Genomic DNA, 20,215 nt, shown 5'->3' on the forward strand with positions numbered 1-20,215 from the left:
GCAGAAGGAAAGAAAGAAAGATCAGAGCAGAAATAAATGAAATACAGACTTAAGAAACAAGAGACAGGATCAACAAAGCTAAGAGTTGAGTTTTTTTTGAAAAGGTTAACAAAACCCACAAACCTTAGGCTAGACTAAAAAAAAAAAAAGACTCAGATAAATAATAAAATTATAAGTGAAAGAGGAAAGATTACAACTGATACCAAAGAAATATACGAGATTATAATAGACAACTATGCCAACAAATTGGATAACCTAGAAATGAATAAATTGCTGGAAGCAGACAGCCAACCAAGACTGATTCACAAAAAAACTAGAAAATTGGACAGGGCACGGTGACTCACGCCTGTAGTCCTAGCACTTTGGGAGGCCGAGGCGGGTGGATCACCAGAAGTCAGGAGACCAGCCTGGCCAACATGGCAAAACCCCGTCTCTACTAAAAATACAAAAATTGGCCAGGCGTGGTGGTGCAACCTGTAATCCCAGCTACTCAGGAGGCTGAGGAAGGAGAATCACTTGAACTTGGGAGGTGGAGATTACAGTGAGCTGAGATCCAGCCTGCATGTTGGGAGCAAGACTCCACCTCAAAAAAAAAAAAAAACCACACACAAAAAACAAAACAAACAAACAAAAACTAGAAAATCTGAACAGACCAATAATGAGTAAGGAGATTGAATCGGTAATCAAACGCCTCCCAAAAAATAATAGCCCAAGATATCTGATTTCTTTGCTGGTGAATTCCGCCAAGCATTTAAGAAAGAATTAATGCTGATTCTTCTCAAACTCTTCCAAAAAATTCAAGAGGAAGGAACACTTCCAAACTCATTTCATGAAGTCAGAATTACCCTGATACCAAAGCCAGACAAGGACATTACAAGAAAAGAAAATTATGGGCCAATATCCTTGATGAACAGAGATGCAAAAATCCCCACCAAAATATTAGCAAACCAAATTCAACAGCACATTAAAAAGATCATGCACCATGATCAAGTGGATTTTATCCCTGGTGGAGGTGACTTCTTTGAGGTGGTAGCCCCTCTGTTGGTGTGGTCTAGAGCCAGACTGGGGGAAATTTACTCAGGGAAATTTACAAGGCTTCTGTGAAACTGACATGGCAGGGCTTCTAACCTCTGGTTCCAAGATGGGAAAACTAAGTCTCAGCAAAGTGAGAGGTGATGAGACCAGCCCGAGATCATACAGGACCTTGTCTTGGCCTCCTTGTCCCAACTCTGGCCCCTCCAGAGCTGTGACTACTAGTCCCCCAGAGGGGGAGACAGCTTTTCCACCTCTCCCAGACCTGAGCTGGGTGCTAACAGGCCCTGCTGGATGAAAATCCTATGATGCTAACAGACAGCTAACAGGTCAGGGCCGGCCCCCCGCCACCACCCCTTGTCCAAAGTGCAGGGTCACTGTGCTGCCCTCTTGGCTTGTAAGAGTTTTGCAACAGCTGCCGCTTGTCTTTGAGTGCAGGGACAGGAGAGGTGTGGGGTACCTGGCCACTGCCCTGGGGCTGTGGTGTCTGCTGTGTCTCTCTCCCATGCACCTGCACCTCCAGGGCTCCTGGGAGAACTTGGGCCATGCTCCTTCCTTGCCCTCTTGAGCTCGTTTGTCACCCTGTTGGGTGAGCACAGCCCTAGCTCAGGCCGCTGGGCAAGCCACACCATCTGAAGAGGAGGTCCTCTGCCCCAGGACCCCCACACCACCCCAGGCAAGCCTCAAACTGGTGGGGCCGGCTTTCCACTAGGCAGCCAGGGGCCTAAGCCAGTGGGCCCTTTGCCTTTGAGGCATGGACTGAGAATGGTGTCAGCACGTGGTCAGGCCCAGAGCCCAGGCCCCCTCCTCTAAGAGGTCCTCCTGGGATTCCCCTACTGGAAGGAAGCCAGCCTCGTGGTGTCGTGCCTCTCCCTGGATCTGTCTGCTTCGTGGACCCTGAGCCCCTCGAGGGCAGGGGCTGGATCTATCGGTTAGATGTCACTATCGGTTTCCCAGCAGTGCTTTGCATACATTAGGCATTCAGTAAATGTAGAGGATAGACAAGCTGGCAGCAAGACAGTCGGGCATCCTCGGTGCAAATAAGAACACAACGATTTGATTGGTATTAATTACAGCGGTTTAGTATATGATCACTTCCGGTATTGGCAGCTGGCATCACTACAGTGTCAACAGACTGCCATTGAAATACCCATCTTTGATCCAGTGCGAAGAGGAGATCTTACTTTACATCACCTGTTCTGATTATTTGGGCATCCAGAGGTGTATTCTTTTTTTTTGAGACAGAGTCTCGCTCTGCCACCCAGGCTGCAGTGCAGTGGCCGGATCTCAGCTCACTGCAAGCTCCGCCTCCTGGGTTCTCGCCATTCTCCTGCCTCAGCCTCCCGAGTAGCTGGGACTACAGGCACCCGCCAACTTGCCCGGCTAGTTTTTTGTATTTTTTAGTAGAGACGGGGTTTCACCCTGTTAACCAGAATGGTCTCGATCTCCTGACCTCGTGATCCGCCCGTCTCGGCCTCCCAAAGTGCTGGGATTGCAGGCGTGAGCCACCGTGAGCCACCTCTGACCCAGAGGTGTATTCCTTCTGGATTTCTTTCTGGATTTCCTCCGCACCCCTCTTCTGGGTGTCCACTTCTGCCTGGGAATGGGTGACTTGCCCCAGCTCAGAGTCAGGCTGCAGCATCCAGTCTGCCTCCCCCACCAGCTTGCTGTGCGGCCCCTTCCCTGAGCACTGCTGTCCCCAACAGTCACTGGAGGCCGGAATCCCTGCCCTGGGGCCTACGTACTGTGCAGTAAAAGAGCCAGTGGCTCCTGGGCCTCTCCCCGAACACGGGAGGGATCTGGGAGCTCAGGAGAGCACGACACAGACAGAACAGGAGCCCCTGTCCCTGGGAAGCTGACCCAGGCCTTCTCACCCGCCTCTGAAGGCAGCGAGTGCCCTGTCCCTGGGGGTGAGCAAACTGGGACATGTGCTGAGATGACCTCACCAAAGGAGCCTCCCTGCAATGGACAGGCCCCTGGCCCAAGCTGCTGCTGACCCCGCTTTTCCTGCCCACCCTGCCCGTGCATAGCTCCTTTTGGGCGTGGGGAGCTCAGGCAGGCTCCAGCAGGCAGGGGTGCCTGGGTTCACTGCAGCAACCCTGAGGCCTCTGTTTCAGAGATGAGGAAATGAGGGTTGGAGCGGGAGGTTGACTGCCAGGTCGCCTACGGGTAATGGGGCATGGGGTTGACAGCCCTGCTCTGCCACCCTCAGAGGGAGCTGCCCACTGGGCTGGCCTAGAAGCCCCCACTGAGCTGGCCAAGAAGCCGCGGCGGTGGGCGGTACGCTCCGCCCAGATCCTGGGCGGCGACACGGGGCTGGCAGCGAGGCCAGGGGGCGGGGGAGGCCTGGGGTTCCGGCCAGGCCACTGCTTGGGAAGCAAGAAGGTGAAGGCACCTCCGCTGGGCCAAGCACTCTTAGGGCCGAGGGGCGCTGCAGCTGACGAGAGGTACTTGGAGGTACACCCCCAGGGAGGGACAAGGCTGGGGCCTCCCCTATGTGGGCGGGGCTGGGCCTGGCCGGAGCTGGCTGGGATCTCCCTCTGCCTGTGGCTGCAGGGACCATCCAGTTGGGTGAGCAGGACCAGGATTCACCATATGGGCAGCTGCCTCCCCGCCCCCCACCGCTCCACCCCACAACAATCTGCCTTCCCGCCCCAGGCGAAGGTGCCAGGCGCTCTCCTCGCTTGACCCCCGCCACCTCCTGAGCCTGGGAGGAGGAGGGCGTTCCTGGGTCCCCTGCTTTGCAGTGAGGTTAAGTTGTTGCTCAAGGCCCCGGTCCTGTGACAAAACCTCCACCGTCTGTCTGATCCCAAGCCCAGGGCTGTCCTCAGCCCTCACTCCTGGGAAGCTGACTCAGGGGCGGGAGAGAGTTGGAGGGGGCAGGAGAGCGGGTTAATATGGAGGCAGCTATTTCTAGGGAGGTGGCAGGCAGGAGGGGCTCCGGGCTGTCTCCACTGGGGCCGCTGCCAGCCCCCAGCCCCCAGTCTGGCAGTCCCGAGAGCCCTGACTGTCCAGACAGGTGGTGAAGGGGCACGTGGCAGCCTCTGGCGCCAGCAGCCGTTGTGTTGGGCACAGTTGGAAGGAGGAGAGAGACTTTTGCCCAGAGCTGACCAGGTGTGCCGTGCGTGCAGCACCGTGGTGGGGGGTGGGGCCAGGGGTGTTCAGCCTTGGAGAACCTTCCTCGGTGCCACTCAAGCTGGCTTTCCCCTCGTAGGGCACCACTTCTGGGGGCTCCTGGAAGACTGTGGACCTTCAAGCACTGAAGGTACGTACAGACACGTGCAGGGGGCATGCCTCCTTGTCTGGGGCCACCTCTGCAGGCAGGAGGCAGACAGGCTGACACACTGAGGGCTGAGAGGCTGAGGACAAGCTCCAACCCCTCCACACTCCCCTCGCCACTCCGAGCAGACTCCCTGCTCCCTCCCTGGGGACAGGGCGCTGGGGCAGGGGATGGGAGGGCCGCCCTGACCTGCCTGAGAGCTGGGATCCCCCTCACATCCCCCACTGTACCTAGGACAGGGTTCTGCACCTCGTCAGGCTTGGGCAGTGCCCACAGTTCAGGTGGGACAGGGTGTGGCAGTGGGTCCTGAGTCCCCCTGGGATGGTCAGAAGAGGGGGCAGGAGAGAGTCCCTGGCACGGCCACATGGAGGCCCTGTGACCCTGGTCACCTCAGGGAGCCTCTCCATGTGTCAGACTCCCCCGCTGTGAAGTATGTGTCTATAGGTGTTCAACGAGAGTGAACGAACGTGCATAGCATATGGTCCACTCTTGAAAAACGAGGCTGACTTTCTCAGCTAATTACATCAATCGTTCATACTGATGTAGGTGGCACAGCACTCCACACCTCGGATCACAGCCACATCCCTTTCACTTTTCCTGTAGATCCCAGAAAAGGGCAGTGGAGGTCCACGTTGCGCAGGACACCACCCCACCCCTCCATTGATGGCTGTTGTGAGACCTCGGTTCTTCTTAGTTTAAAGAATTTAGGCCGGGCACAGTGGCTCATGCCTGGAATCCCAGCACTTTGGCAGGCCGAGGCACGCGGATCACCTGAGGTCAGGAGTTTGAGACCAGCCTAGCCAACATGGTGAAACCCTGTCTCTACTAAAGATACAAAAATTAGCCAGGCCTGGTGGCATGCACCTGTAATCCCAGCTACTCAGGAGGCTGAGACGAGAGAATCGCTTGAACCCAGGAGGCAGAGGTTGCGGTGAGCCGAGATCATGCCACTGCACTCCAGCCTGGATGACAGAGTGAGACCCTTTCTCAAAAAAACAAACAAACAAACAAAAAAAAGAATTTAAACATGAGACACACAGCAAAAGAGCTGCAGCATAGAGCGATTTATTGCAAAGGAAAAAGAACATTTTGAAAGTTAGGTGCGGAAAAGACAGTGCAGCACCCTGGGAGAGAGAGGATTTGGGGGGACTGCTCCTAAGGGTGAGGCAGCGTTGACCATTGCTGGAGAAACCCCCTTTCAGGGAGTCTTCCACAATTATTCATAAGCGGGTGGAAAGAGAGGTTACTAGGAAACATGTGATGGCGGGTCCTCTGGGTGCACATGAGGTAGCTGTACATGCTTGTTCAAACGTCACATGTCTCATTAGCATCTTTTTTTTTTTGAGACGGAGTTTCACTGTTGTTGCCCAGGCTGGAGTGCAATGGCGCAGTCTTGGCTCACTGCAGCCTCCACCTCCCAGGTTTAAGCAATTCTCCTATCTCAGCCTCCTGAGTAGCTGGGATTACAGGCATGCACCACCACACCTGGCTAATGTATTTTTAGTAGAGACGGGGGTTTCTCCATGTTGGTCAGGCTGGTCTGGAACTCCTGACCTCAGGTGATCCGCCTGCCTTGGCCTCCCAAAGTGCTGGGATTACAGGCATGAGCCCCCCAGCCCGGCCTCATTAGCATCTTAAAATCTCCACCCAGGGGTGTGTTTTTTACTATTAGAATGAGCAAAGGGGTCAGTTTGAGGACAGGTGAAATCAATGTGGGCATGCCCTCTCCAAGGGAAAAGCCCTACTGCAGACAGCTTTGCTTGAACGAGCTCAGTTACAACGCAAACGTGGAGGCTGATTGTATTGATTGCGCAGTCACCACAGTTGCTGCGTCCCCCGGACATGACGACTCCTTTGACTGCCTGTCCTGCGTCACCCGCACCCAAGGAGACATCCGTTTTCATCAGCGCCTTCTCTCCTGAGAAGGAGGGCTCCCTCTTGCATTCTCATTGTTACTGGATTTTTCTGGCTGGGGAGATCTGGGAGGGCTTCCTGAAGGAGGAGGAGGGATTTGGGGTAGGTCAGCTGGGATGGAGCAGAGGGGAGGAAGGCATGTTAACCTAGCTTCTGAGCCCCTACTCTGCAATCCCAGTGGCCCCAAGGGAGCAGAGCCCAGACACCACATCCTTCATCAGCTTCTGCCTTAGGTCCCACCGAGCTTTGGGGCTGAAGAGGGGGCAACACCTCTTGTCTGGGTTTGGGAGGGGCCTGCCCAGGAGGAGGCACTGGCTCCAGGCTTGGGGGTTGGGTGCCCCATCTCAAGGCTGTCTGCTGATACCCTGTGGCCACTGCTGTAGCGTCCACAGTGACTCTCCCTCCTGGCTCTCTGTCTGGGAGTGCAATTGACTCCATCCCTCAACACAGCCCCTGCCTTGCCTTGCTGTGCCACCACCACCGCCTTCTCTGGGCACTCCCCCAGGTCCCATCCCCACACCACAGGACCTGGGGTCTGCCTCAGCACAGACCTGTGGGCTCCCAGGGCTGCATGGTCCCTCAGAAGCATCTTGAGCTCTGAAAGGGCTCTCGAGGCTGGCGGGACGGCCCCCTCCCAGCCCTGGCCTCTCACTGTCTGCGACCTGGGGGTGAGCGTGCCTGAGACCAGAGCTCCTCCTTTCCAGCTATCGGTCCTCTGTCCTCAGTCCCCTCTCCGTCCTCCTTGCCTGGCCTCACGGGGCAGCCCGCTTTCTTCAGATCTCACTTTGGACCTCTGCCAGCCACATCAACCACTCTTCTCTGCCTCCCCTTATGGCCCCGACCCCCACTCCTACCCAGAGCTTGGCGCTCCCTGTCTTTTCTGTGGGCTGGCAGAGACCTATCCTCACCATGGTTGCCCCGGGCACTGACAGAGCCTGCTGCATACCAGGTCCTTAAAAATACACACAGAATGAATGAATGAATAAATGAATGAATGCATGCATGACACGGGGAAGCGGCAGGAGGAAAGTCCTGGGAGGTAATACCGTAGGGCCCTTATTCCCCTGGGTACTCAGCACAGCCCCCACCATGTCCCCTCTGCACCCCACCCAGCTCTGATTCTCTCCCCAGCTCCCTGCTGTGCTGAGGCCCGGAGCCCCCATGGCCTCACTGAGCCGAGCCCTACGTGTGGCTGCTGCCTGCCCTCGCCGGAGCCCTACCCGGGGCCTGGGGCCATGCAACCTGTCCAGCGCATCTGGCCCCACAGCCGAGAAGAGTGTGCCGTATCAGCGGACCCTGAAGGAGGGACAAGGCACCTCGGTGGTGGCCCAAGGCCCGAGCCGACCCCTGCCCAGCACAGCCAACGTGGTGGTCATTGGTGGAGGCAGCTTGGGCTGCCAGACTCTGTACCACCTGGCCAAGCTGGGCATGAGTGGGGCGGTGCTGCTGGAGCGGGAGCGGCTGACCTCCGGGACCACCTGGCACACGGCAGGTAGGGACCAGGGGCCAGGTAGGGCCAGGGAGGGATAGGACATAGCGAGGGGCCACAGTCCCTTGCTAGCTGAGACAGTTCAGGGTTCACAACCACCAGCCTGGGGAAGAGACCCTGGGGAAGGGTGCTTGGCCAATTTGCAGATGGGTGGAGCTGGGGGTACTGCTTGCCCTCCAAGTCTCTCAAGAGCTGTGGTGGGAGGAGGAAGTAGATGCTGCTTGTGTGGCCTGGAGAGTGAAGCTGGGACCAAGGCCGGAAACTCCAGGCAGCTGGTCCAGAGAGCAGAAGCCCCTTTCCCGGACAGAGCCACCAGGATTGAGGGCATCCCAGGGAGTGGAGGAGGACAGACGGAGACCTTTAGGGGTGAAGCAGACCTGTGTCCTCCATGAGCACCAGAGGCTTCTACAGTTCTCATTCTCCTAACTAACCAGTGGGCATGTATTAAGCACCTATGGTGTGCATGTCCCAGGACAGCCAACCTTCTGCCTTCACCCTTTCAACCATGGGTGTCCTGGTAAACGGGATCTCCTGACTTGCAGTGTTGGCCAATTTCTGTGGTATAAACACTCCCGCCTTGGCCAATAGCAAACCACCAGTATGAGGTCACTGACTGTGGAGTTGGGAAGAGGTTTATCCCTGGGCTCCTGAGAGCTGATGCGAGCCGGCTCCCACATGCCACGGCTCCAACCCTTGCTCTTGCCTTCTCACCGGCCCCTAGCTGGGCTGTCATAGCCCCTTCCCTGACACTTCATCAGTCACACCCCTGGCCTGCCACCTCTCAGACTCTGCTGCTGGAGGGCAGCCTTTGTTGGGAAGAATGCAGATTTAGGCTTCATTCAGTAGTGGGTTGGTGTCCTGGTGCCCCCACTCACCTGCTCTGTGACCTTGGCCACAGAACTGTTGGTGCCACTTGAACTTGATCGATAAGAGAATCATGCCCTCCTCATAGGACGACAGGCTTAGCACGGGGCTTGGCACACAGTAGGTGCTCCAAAAATGGGGGCCTTTGCTATGTCACTCTCTGAGCTGCCCAAGGGCGAGACCTCCCTCACATTCATCGTGGTCCCGTTATTTCCTGCTCAACAACCTCTCCAGGCCCCCTAGGGCCTGCAGAGAAAGACCCTGCAGAGAAAGACACCCATGGTTGAATATCAGGGTATCTCCAGATATTCGTAGGGGGGAAGGAGGTGCAGTCCCCTCCCTGGGGAGTAATGGCACCCACCCTCCTGGGCAGGCTTGCTGTGGCAGCTGCGGCCCAGTGACGTGGAGGTGGAGCTTCTGGCCCACACTCGGCGTGTGGTGAGCCGGGAGCTGGAGGAGGAGACGGGACTACACACGGGCTGGATCCAGAATGGGGGCCTCTTCATCGCATCCAACCGGCAGCGCCTGGACGAGTACAAGAGGCTCATGTCGGTGTGTGCTCCCCTGCGGGGGGCAAAGAGGGGGACTTGGGTGGGGGGGTGCACTCCCTGGGGGGTCATATTGGTGAGTGCACGCCCTGTTGGGGGTAGGGTGGGCTCCCTGTGAGGATGGAGGTACGGGGGGCTCATGTCCATGTGCGCATCCCGTGAGGGGCTGGGGGTGGGGGGCTTGTGTGGATGAGTCTGCCTCCTGCGGGGTCGGGGGTGGGGCTTATGTCGGTGGGCACCGTTCTGCCACGAGAGAGAGGACATGCCACAGGGAAGGAGCCCCGGCAGGTGACAGATCTGGGTTCCAGCCCTAGCGCCGCCCCTTGCTGGCTGTGCCACCTGGAGAAAGTGACTTTGCCAGGCTTCATTCAGAATTCCCAGACAGGGAATCTGATTGGCTCAGCTCTTCCCTCCCAGTGGTCCACGCCTGAGGACACTGATTGGCTGTTCTTGGGGCAATCAATGTGGGGGCGTGGTCTATCTGACACTCTGAAACTGAGGACCTTCGTCTTTCTTGGCAGCTGGTCTGACTGGGAAACTTCTCAGGCCTAAAGTATTAGACTTGTGGGGTTATTTATTTTATATAATAGACACTTTGTGCCGGGCACTGGTCTAAGTTCTTGGTCAGTGACATACACTATTCTCACCCCCACTTCACTTGGGTGAGCCTGAAGCGACTTTGCCCCAGGTTGGTCACACAGCTGGTGAGGGTCGGGTTGGCACAGGGGGCCTGGCCCTGGAGCCTGCTTCAATGGAGTATCCCCTGCTCCTTAACTCTTATGCTGAAGCAGATTCAAGGGACAGGCTCCGAAGCCGTGGGGACCGGCTAAGGCTTCTGGGAGAAAGTGAGGCTGGGGTTTGCGGTGGATGCCCAGCTGGGGAGGGAGTGGCCCAGCGGTCTGCTTCCCACAGACTCAGTTAATCTCCCTGGGTCCTCCCAGCTGGGCAAGGCGTATGGTGTGGAATCCCATGTGCTGAGCCCGGCAGAGACCAAGACTCTGTACCCGCTGATGAACGTGGACGACCTCTACGGAACCCTGTATGTGCCCCACGACGGTACTATGGACCCGGCTGGCACCTGTAGCACCCTCGCCAGGGCAGCCTCTGCCCGAGGAGCACAGGTACTGACGGCCCCCCGGCTCTGGGTCCCCTGCTCCCAGCCCACTCCTCCTGCCTTAGAACCCTGAGAGCAGAAGGCAAGAGAACAGCAGCCATTCTCTGACTGCTGTGTGACTTGGGGCCAGTGAGGACCTCTCTGAGCCTTCTGGTCCACCCCTGCTAAGGGGAGGCTATGCCTTTGGTCTGTTCACAGACATCAGGTCATGCCGTGGGTGCACCCATTCCTCTGCTGCACAAGCAAATTGTCTCAAAAGCCCTTCTTGTAATTTGTATCTACATTTATCTCAACTCTGCACATCTTTGTAGAACAATTTTAAGAAGACACATAAGCAAAAAAGAAGTCAAAATCACCCAGCAGTAACTAGTATTGACATTTTGGTATGTTTTACTCCAAATATTTTTCTATGAAAATATATATGTATGCAAAATAGAACCAAACTGCTGTTGTTTTATGACTTTTTTTTTAACCAAACAGTAGACTGCAAACATCCTTCCATTAATCAAATATCTTGCTTTAAAAAAAAAAAGTCAGTTACTTTTTCACATTATGAAAAGAGGGTTCCCCCAAACAAGTCAAGTGAAAGAACTTGATCAACTTTCAAGTTCTCCAAGTCGAGGCATGGGTGGGTCTAGTTTTCTGGTGCTGTGGTCATCCCGTTTCCCTGATAGTATCACAGGGGACCTGCTGCTAGCAGAAACAGTGTCCCCAGCTCCCCTCTGGGAGGAGAGGTTGGTTGAAGGGGGGTTGGTAAACTCCCCCAGGGAGTCCCATGGAGTTTTAGAAGCAGTTCCTCTCAATCCCAGGTCATTGAGAACTGCCCAGTGACCGGCATTCGTGTGTGGACAGATGATTTTGGGGTGCGGCGGGTTGCAGGTGTGGAGACTCCACACGGTTCCATCCAGACGCCCTGCGTGGTCAACTGTGCAGGTGGGAATAGCATTTCTCCTGACTCCTGTGTGGCCATGCTGGCTGCTCCCTAAACCTGCTCCCACCTCTGTAGGGCTTCTTTCTGGGGTGGGGAGCCCCTGCTAGGGCAGACAGGTCTGCAGAGGCAGCCTGTGCACACCTGAGAGGCAGCTCCCACCAGGTGTCAGCAGAGCTGAGCTGTCTGTGCTCTGCCCGCAGGAGTGTGGGCAAGTGCTGTGGGCCGGATGGCTGGAGTCAAGGTCCCGCTGGTGGCCATGCACCATGCCTATGTCGTCACCGAGCGCATCGAGGGGATTCAGGTAGGTGGACAGCCCCGGGTTCTGTGTCAGTCTGTGGGGGGCACAGCGACCTGGCTCTGAATCCCAGCTTGAACCCAGGTGGTGCGACCCTAGTGGGTTCCCTCACTGCCCCAAGCCTCAGTCACCTCATTTGTGAAATGGGGATTGTAACACGGAGTGTTTCCAGGTGGTGTGAAGATTAAACTAGGGAGCACAGGGGTATCCCTGATGGGGCTGACCCCCTTGTTCCTCAGGGCCTGGCCTCTCCTTGATGCCCAGAACGCAGCCCAGCCTGTCCTGCATGGTGCAGGAGGCCTAGCTTTTTGTCATGTTCTGTGCCCAGGAGTTTCAAGGAAGCCCCAAATGTTTGCACGCTCCCAGTGTGCCTGGGGTGCCTGTCTCAGAGGGTGCTGGTTCCTGGCATGAAGAACCTCTCTGAGAGCCTTCTGCCAAGGGAGGTTGGGGGCCTGGGTGCACCTGCTGGCACCTGGGTGCCTCCTGCCCTCTCTTCTCTCTTCTCTCCTGTCCTCAACCCCTCCCTCCCATGGTGGTGGCTGGGAGCTTCCTGCCACTTTGTTACTGATTGCCCTCTTTCCGTCCATTCATCATGTGACCCTCCCTTACTCATTCCTCTCTCTGTCCAGCCCTCCGTCTCTCCATCTGTCTCTCCATCCATCTACTCCTGTATCTATCCACGCCTTCTCCTATTTATTCCCTCATCCCTCTACCCATCTCCCTTCCCTTCGTCCATTCCTCCCTCCACTCATTCCCTCCCTCTATTCATCTTGCCATCTCTCCATCCATTCTTCCCTCCTCCATCTCTCCATCCATCTATTCATCTATTTATCCACATGTTCACCTGTCCATCCCTTCTTTCATATATCCTTCCATCCACCCACCCACTCAACCTTCTACACATCAATCCCTCCCTCCCTCCCTCTAGCCACACATCTCTTCCTCTGCCCTTCCTCCAGCATCTACCTACATATTAATCCAACCGTTCACATTCCATCAAACCCTCCCTGCATCAGACATTGATGGGGTGAGCTCGGTGTTTCAGACCCGATTTTAGAAGCTGTGGCCATAACACAGACAGAGATCTAATTCTTGCTGGGTAGAGTTGGGAGGTACAGACAAGTATACGTGCAATTCCAGAACATGCTGATAAGGGTTCTGATGGGGACGCAGGGGCTATAGGAATTCCCAGCCCTAGTGGACGAGGGGAGGCTCCCTGGAGGAGGCGGCTGCATCTAGGTGAGGCTCTTGAGGGTGGCGTGGTGGACAAGAAGCGTGCACAGAGCATGCATGGCAGTCGGGACCTGCAGGCTGTTCAGATAGCCAGGGCCAGAGGCTGTGGGGCAGAGTCAATGTGAGAACAGACTGCCCTTGTTTAGGGTCAGGGCCAGTGAGAGGGAAGCCTGGGCCCCTGAGCTGGGAGCTTCGTCCCTAGGGGCTACCCATCACCACCCTTTGCCAGCCTGGTTTCCCTGTGGTCACCGGGGAGGTGCCAGGCTTGGTTGCTTCGTAGACCAGGGCGATGAAGAGGGTGGGGAAATGGAGCCGGTCCCAGTGGGCTCCTGCCTCTGACTGCAGTGCACTGGCAAGCCACGCCCCACTGGACTCAGGACCCCTTATTCATAGAATGAGTCTAACTCCAGCAAACGCTCACTGCGGGTGGCTGGTGCCACGTGCCGGGTTAGGGACTAAGAGTAGTCACACGGTGGGTGTCAGAGCTGAGTGCTGAGACCTCTTCCCCGGCTCCGGGTCCCTGGGGAGAGCCTCTTCCCCTAGGTGGCCACCAGGGGTCGTGCTCAGGCTGCAGTGGGCTCCTGGAGGGCGTGCAGAGCTGTGTCCTGGGACTTCAGGGAGGGTGGCCACAGAGTGTCCACCAAGCCCAGGACTGTGGCTCCAGCCTCCATCCCTAATTCCTCCCAAGGCCTGCCTTTGAGATGCCTTTCCAGGGAAGAAGCAAGGCAGAGTTGGCCTAGGTCCCTGCAGCTGCCTCCTCTTGTCTATGTCAAGATTCAAGCAAAGCTAGGGGGTGTTACTTACAAAGCCAGTCCAGATCCCAGCATGCCTCTGGTACCAGAGCACAGGAAAAGGGCCACCAGCCCCGGCAGCTCCGAGACCTGGTAGGAGAAAAATGGAGATATGGGGCTTCGCACAGAGCCCCTCATGTTCCTCTGACACCTGGCCATGTGCAGGTGCCCAGAAGTTGGCCCTTCCAGAGGCTGCCGCTGGGCAGTTGGTGTGAATCTGAAGAAGGAGCCAGGCCGCCGGCCCTGACCTGCCCACCTGCTGTGGCCTGACCCACCTGCAGGGGGCCTTGTCTTGGGTGCATGCCACCTGTGCAGCCCATTTCCATCTGCTCAGGAAGCTCCCTAGGTGTGGCAGCCTTGTGCAGCCGGACACTGTCCATCCTGATCAGACACAGCCACACACATTGGGGCCTGGGGGCTCCGGCTGGCAGGTGAGGGCTCAGGTCTCACGTGTGGTTCATCTTTCTTCTTGGGTGGCCAGAGGGTTGTGTGGCCCCAAGGATCTCCCTTTTCTGAGGATCTGTCCCAGGCCTGGGTCCTAGAGAGCTCTGCCCACAGCTTCCTTTGTGGCCAGGGCTCATCTCTTCCCTCTCTGAGCTGTCGTTGAAGCAGGTGGCCCGGGTGCTCTTAGGTGGTCTCACATTTGCGCTCCGGCATCCTTTTGCAGCAGCAAGGAGTGGCTTCTCCATCGGGGGCAGAGTCGTGGGTAAGAGCCCGGGTGCTGGGTTTAAACGCTGACTCCTCCATCACCCAGGCTGGGAAAGTCTGTCACCACTCTGAACCTTGGTTCCCTTTTCCGCAAAATGGGTAATAACCATCCCTACTGCCTCAGGCTCTGTTGAGGGAAGGACAGAGTGATGCAGCTGGGCATGGTGCCTGGCATACAGCAGGTGCTGGTGAGGACGTAGCTGTGTGATGACAAGGACAAGGACAGAGGGGTGTGGAGTTGTTGCCAGCTGGAGCTTCGGAGAAAGATCTCAGAGGGCAGGAGCAATAAGGCAGGGCTCGGATGGAAGAAAGAGGTGGATGGAAGGCATGGGCTGAGGTCAGGAGGCAGGGAGTCAGTGGCACCAGGGCCAGACTGGAGACAGTCAGAGCAGGAGGCTGCTGTCTGGAGAGAAAGGCCAGGGCTGCACTGGACGCTGGTGCTGAACTGGGAACTCCGCTGGGTGCTCAGAGGTAGCAGGGTCTGTGCAAGGGGCAGGAAAGTCCAGACACGGATCCTGCTGGGACAAGCGTCAGGGGCTTCCCCGGCCACCAGGTGTCCCCACTGTCCTGCTCTATGGAGCTCTGGGGCCGGCTTTGTTTTCAAAGTAGTAGTGCTGGTAGAGGTTAGGATATGATTATTATTATTATCATTGGTTGAGACAGGATCTCACTCTGTTTCCCAGGCTGGAGTACAGTGGCACGAGCATAGCTCACTGCAGCCTCAACCTCCTGGGCTCAAGCGATCCTCCCACCTCCGCCTCCCGAGTAGCTGGGACCACAGGCACGTGCCACCACTCCTGGCTACTTTTTGTATTTTTTATAGAGATGAGATTTTGCTATGTTGCCCAGGCTGGTCTCAAACTGCTCAAGTGGTCCTCCTGCCTCAGCCTCCTAAAGTCCTGGGATTACAGGTGTGAGCCACTTCGCCTGGCTATTATTATTTTTAAACAGTGCTCAGTTACTGGGAACTTCTATGTGCTGCCTGACAACGATCCCTTGATGCAGATACTTTCATTCCAATGAACAGGACTCCTGGGATCCCGGCGGAGAGGGAGGGAGCATCTGCCAGGATGTCCCTTCTGGTCTCTGCACATCCCCTTTTCTGCTCTCAGAGGCGGGTCAGGGGTCACGTGTCCTGTGCTCATCTCCAGTTCAGGGGCAGGTGACGGAGGCATTGAGAGAGGGCTGTTCCTCGCGTGCAGAGGAGCCGCAGTGGAGGTGGACGTTATGCCTGCTTGCTTTCTAAATCGTCTTGTTTTGTTTGGTTTGTTTATTGGTTAAATCAGCAGTTCCTGTCTGCCATATTATGATTTTGTAAACATTGGTTTTCTGTTTGTTTGTTTTGTTTTGTTTTTTTTTGAGACAAAGTTTCACTTTGTTGCCCAGGCTGGAGTACAGTGGCACAGTCTCAGCTCACTGCAACCTCTGCCTCCTGGGTTCAAGCAATTCTCGTGCCTCAGCCTCCCATGTAGCTGAGATTGCAGGCGTCCATCACCACACCCAGCGGAATTTTTTTTTTTTTTGTATTTTAGTAGAGACGGGGTTTCACCATGTTGCCAAGGCTGGTCTCGAACTCTTGAGCTCAGGCAATCCGCCCATCTTGGCCTTCCAAAGTGCTAGGATTACAGGCGTGGGCCACCGTGCCTAGCTGATTACGTAAACATTGTTAATGCCTGATCAAGTAGTGTCCAACTTTTTGTGTTTCTTGGAGTCATTAATAGTTTTTGTCCCAGCTGCTTTGTCCCAGTTTCCTCTGTAACTGTTGTGTATGTGTGTGTGTGTGTGTGTGTATGTAAAACATTATCCTCATGCCCCAAAACCTATACCTGTTATCAGTCACTCCCCATTTCCCACACTATCCCCAGGCTTAGGCAATCCCAAATCTGATTTCTGCCTTGATGGAGTTTCCTATTCTGGACATTTAGTAGAAATGGAATCACACAATGTCTGGTTTCTTTTGCGTCATATGTTTTCATGGTTTGTCCATGTAGTACATGTATCAGTATTTCATACTTTTTTGCAGCTGAATAATACTCCATTGTATGGATAGAATGTACTTTATTTATTCATTTACCCACTGGTGGACATTTGGTGTTTCTCATTTCTGGTTATTTTGAATAGTGCTGCTGTGAACATCCATATGCATGTTTTTGTGGGGACCTATGTTGTTATTTCTCTTGAGTTTATACAAGTTGAGCACCCCAAATCTGAAACTCCAAAATGCTCCAAAATCCAACACTTTTTGAACTCTTAACATGATGCTCAAAGGAAATGCTCACTGGAGTATTTTGGATTTTGATTTTTGGTTTGGGGATGCTCAACAGGTAATGCAAATATCCAATAATGCAAATATCCAAAATCCCCAAAAATAAAAAATGCGGAATACTGCTGTTCCCAAGCATTTCAGATAAGGAACACCCAATATATACATTGGAGTGGAATTACTGAATCATATGGTAACTCTATTTAACATTTCAATGAACTATCAGACTACTTTCCAAAGAAGCTGCACCATTTTACATTCCCACCAGTGAGGTATATGGAGGGGTTCCAGTTCCCCTTCATCCTCACCAACTGTTGTTATTTTTTGTCTTTTTTAATGCCGGTTATCCTAGAAGGTGTGAGGTGGTGTCTCACTGTGGGTTTGATTTGCATTTCCCTAATGACTAATGATGTGCAGCCTCTTTTCGTGTGCTTATTGATTTATTTGTATATCTTCTTTGGAGAAAGGTTTACTCAGACACTACGCCCATTTAAGAATAGGTTTGCTTGGCTGGGTGCAGTGGCTCACGCCTGTAATCCCAGCACTTTGGGAGGCTGAGGTAGGAGGATCATGAGGTCAGGAGATCAAGACCATCCTGGCTAACACAGTGAAACCCCATCTCTATGAAAAATACAAAAAATTAGCCAGGCGTGGTGGCAGCACCTGTAGTCCCAGATTCTCGGGAGGCTGAGGCAGGAGAATGGTGTGAATCCGGGAGGCGGAGCTTGCAGTTAGCCAAGGTAGCGCCACTGCACTCCAGCCTGGGCGACAGAGTGAGACTCTGACTCAAAAAAAATCTTTTTATTGAGTTGTAGGATTTCCTTAAATATTCTAGATACAGGTCCTTTATTATGTATGTGATTTATGAACATTTTCTTCTATTCAGTGGTTGAAACTTCTATTCAGTGGTTGTCTTTTCACTTTCTTTTTTTCTCTCAGAATCCAGAAGTCATACATAACCTTTTCACTTTTATTTATGGTATGGTTTGTAGCACAAGTTTTAAATTTTAATAATGTCCAATTCATCTCTTTTTTTCCCCTTTTGTCATTTGTGCTCTTGGTGTCATATTTAAGAAGACATTTCCCAACCCAAGACTATAAAGATTTACTTCTATTATTTTCTTCTAAGGCTTTTATAGTTTTAGCTTTTATACTTATGTCTGTAATCCATCTTGAGTTAAATTTTGTGCATGGTGTGAGGTAGGGGTCCAACTGCATTCTTTTGCATGTGGCTATCCAGTTGGCCCAGCACCATTTTTTGAGAAGTCTGCTTTCCCCCAAGGAATTGTCTTAGCACCCTTATTGAAAATCATTAACTCTGAAGAAGAAGGTTTATTTCTTGACTCTCAATTCTAATTCATTGATCTGTAGGTCTATCCTTATTTAGTACCTCACTGTCTTGATTACGTAACTTTGCAGTAAGTTTGGAATCAAGAAGTGTGAATCCTCCAACTTTGTTTTTCCTTTCCAAAATTGTTTTGAGCATTCTTGGTCCTTTGCATCTCTGTATGAACTTTAGGGTCAGCTATTTAATTTCTTCAAAGAAACTAGCTGAGATTCTGACAGGCATTGTGTTGGAGCCATAGATCAATTTGGGGTGTGTTGTCACCTTAACAAAAATAAGTCTTTCATTTCATGAACATGAAATGTCTTTCTATTTATTTAGATCTTCTTTAATTTCTTTTGAAAGTATTTTCTAGTTTTTAGAAAGACTTTTGTCAAATTTGTTCCTAAGCGTATTTATTATTTTTGATGATATTGTAAGTGAAATTATTTCTTATATTCCTTTTCAGATTATTCAATGCTAGTGTATAGAAATACATTAGTTTTTTGACTGAGCCCAGTGGCTCACACCTATAATCCCAGCACTTTGGGAAGCTGAGGTGGGCAGATGCTTGAGGTCAGGGTTCGAGACCAGCCTGGCCAACATGGTGAAACCCTGTCTCTATTAAAAATACTAAAATTAGTCAGGCGTGGTGGCACGTGCCTGTAATCCCAGCTACTCGGTAGGGTGAGGTGGGAGAATCACCTGAACCCAGGAGGTGGAGGTTGCAGTGAGTTGAGATGGCACCACTGCACTCCAGCCCAGGTGATAGAGTGAGACTCTGTCAGAAAGAAAGAGAGAAAGAGAGAGACAGAGAGAGAGAGAGAGAGAGAGAGAGAGAGAGAGAGAGGAGAGCTAGTAGTTTTTTAGTGGGTTCCTTAGGATTTTATATATACAAGACCTTGTTATCTGCAAATAGGAATATTTTTACTTCTTCTTTTTCAATCTGGGTGCCTTTTATTACTTTTGCTGCCTAATTGCTGCCCTGGCTAAAACCTCCAATGTAATGTTGGGTAGAAGGAGTAAGAATGGATATCCTTCTCTTATTCCTGATCTTGGGGGGAAATCAGTCATTCTTTTTCCTTCAAGTATGACATTCGCTGTGGGTTTTTGTGGATACTCTTCAGCACTTTGAGGAAGTTCCCTTCTTCCAAGTTTGTTAAGTGTTTGTTGAGGTTTTTTTTTTTTTTTTTTTTTTTTTTTTTTTTAAATCATTAAAGATGTTGGATTCTGCCAAATGCTTCTTATGCATCTACTGGAATGATTATGTGGTTTTTGTCCTGTACTCTGTTGATATAGTGTATTTTATTGTTTGGTTTTCATACATTAAACCAACCTTGCATTCCTAGGATAAATTCCAGTTGGCCATGGTGTTTTGTTTTGTTTTGTCGTGTGTTTTTGAGACAGAGTGAGACTCTATTGCCCAGGCTGGAGTGCAGTGGTATGATATTGGCTTACTGCAACCTTTGCTTCCTGGATTCAAGCAAATTCTCCTGCCTCACCCTCCTGTGTAGCTGGGATTACAGGCATGTGCCACTACACCCAGCTGGTTGTTGTAGTTTTAGTAGAGATGGGGTTTCACCATGTTGCCAAGGCTGGTCTTGAACTCCTGACCTCAAGTGACCCTCCTGCCTCAGCCTCCCAAAGTGCTGGAATTACAGGCATGAGCCACCATGTTCAGTCTGGCCATGGTGTATCATCCCTTTTGTATGTTGCTGGATTCAGTTTGCTATTGTTTTGTTGAGGGTATTTGCATGTGTGTCCATAACTGTCACTATTTTTCCCCAATTGTGTCAAGGGATCTGTAAAACACCTATTGATATTATTTTCTGACTATGCATACACATCAGATAAACCACCTAATGCCTCTAAGTCCCATTTCCCTCCCCTGGAGGACTTCCTGCTGCCTTCAGATCTTCCGCTCCCTTTCAGACTGGCCACTGTGTGGTCTATGCTGTCACTCCAGGGCCTTCTTTACTTCTCCCTGCCTGGAGCCATAGCTTTTATTCTTTCTGGGTTTATTTTCCTCCTTTTGTCACAGTGTGTTCTCTAGCCATTTACTGCAAAGGAGTATGTGAGAAGTACATGTTTTGTGTTCATAAATGTCTGAAAAAGCCTTTATTCTTTTCTTACACTTGATTGATGGCTTGACAGGATCTAGAATTCTGTGTTGAAAAACATCCATCAGACGTTTGAAGAATCTGCTCCATGTCTTCCAGGCTCCAGCAATGCGGTCCCCTGTTGATGGCCCTCCTGGCCACCCAGTGTTGTGTCCTGGCCACCCAGTTTCCCATGGCGTGGCCTTGATGCAGGCCTCTGTCCAGACCCAGGGCTTGGTGGGCACTCTTGGGCCCTTCCATATGAATGCGTGATTTTCAATCTGAGGACTCTTCTTGGATTGTTGCTTTGACATTTTCCTCGACTGCATT

General features: G+C 52.8%; 1 protein-coding gene across 9 annotated transcripts in view; it reads left to right on the plus strand.

The window, feature by feature from the left end:
• The first annotated feature begins 3,380 nt into the window (after positions 1–3,380).
• Positions 3,381–20,215, plus strand: part of SARDH (sarcosine dehydrogenase) — a 75,479-nt gene continuing 58,644 nt past the window's right edge. For 5 of the 9 annotated variants that reach the window (XM_015436244.4, XM_045372775.3, XM_005580496.4 and 2 more), the window contains exons 1-7: positions 3,381–3,479; positions 4,247–4,297; positions 7,358–7,718; positions 8,953–9,131; positions 10,069–10,248; positions 11,051–11,174; positions 11,373–11,473. In XM_015436244.4, coding sequence (XP_015291730.3) covers positions 7,388–7,718; positions 8,953–9,131; positions 10,069–10,248; positions 11,051–11,174; positions 11,373–11,473 — 915 coding nt within the window. In that variant the 5' untranslated portion in view covers positions 3,381–3,479; positions 4,247–4,297; positions 7,358–7,387. Of the gene's footprint in view, positions 3,480–3,551; positions 3,604–4,115; positions 4,298–7,357; positions 7,719–8,952; positions 9,132–10,068; positions 10,249–11,050; positions 11,175–11,372; positions 11,474–20,215 lie in introns of those variants that run through there. The other 4 variants (XM_065529893.1, XM_065529892.2, XM_045372779.2 and 1 more) reach the window with 4 other exon arrangements.

Source organism: Macaca fascicularis, chromosome 15 (assembly GCF_037993035.2).
Source record: "Macaca fascicularis isolate 582-1 chromosome 15, T2T-MFA8v1.1".
NCBI classification, from domain to species: domain Eukaryota; kingdom Metazoa; phylum Chordata; class Mammalia; order Primates; family Cercopithecidae; genus Macaca; species Macaca fascicularis.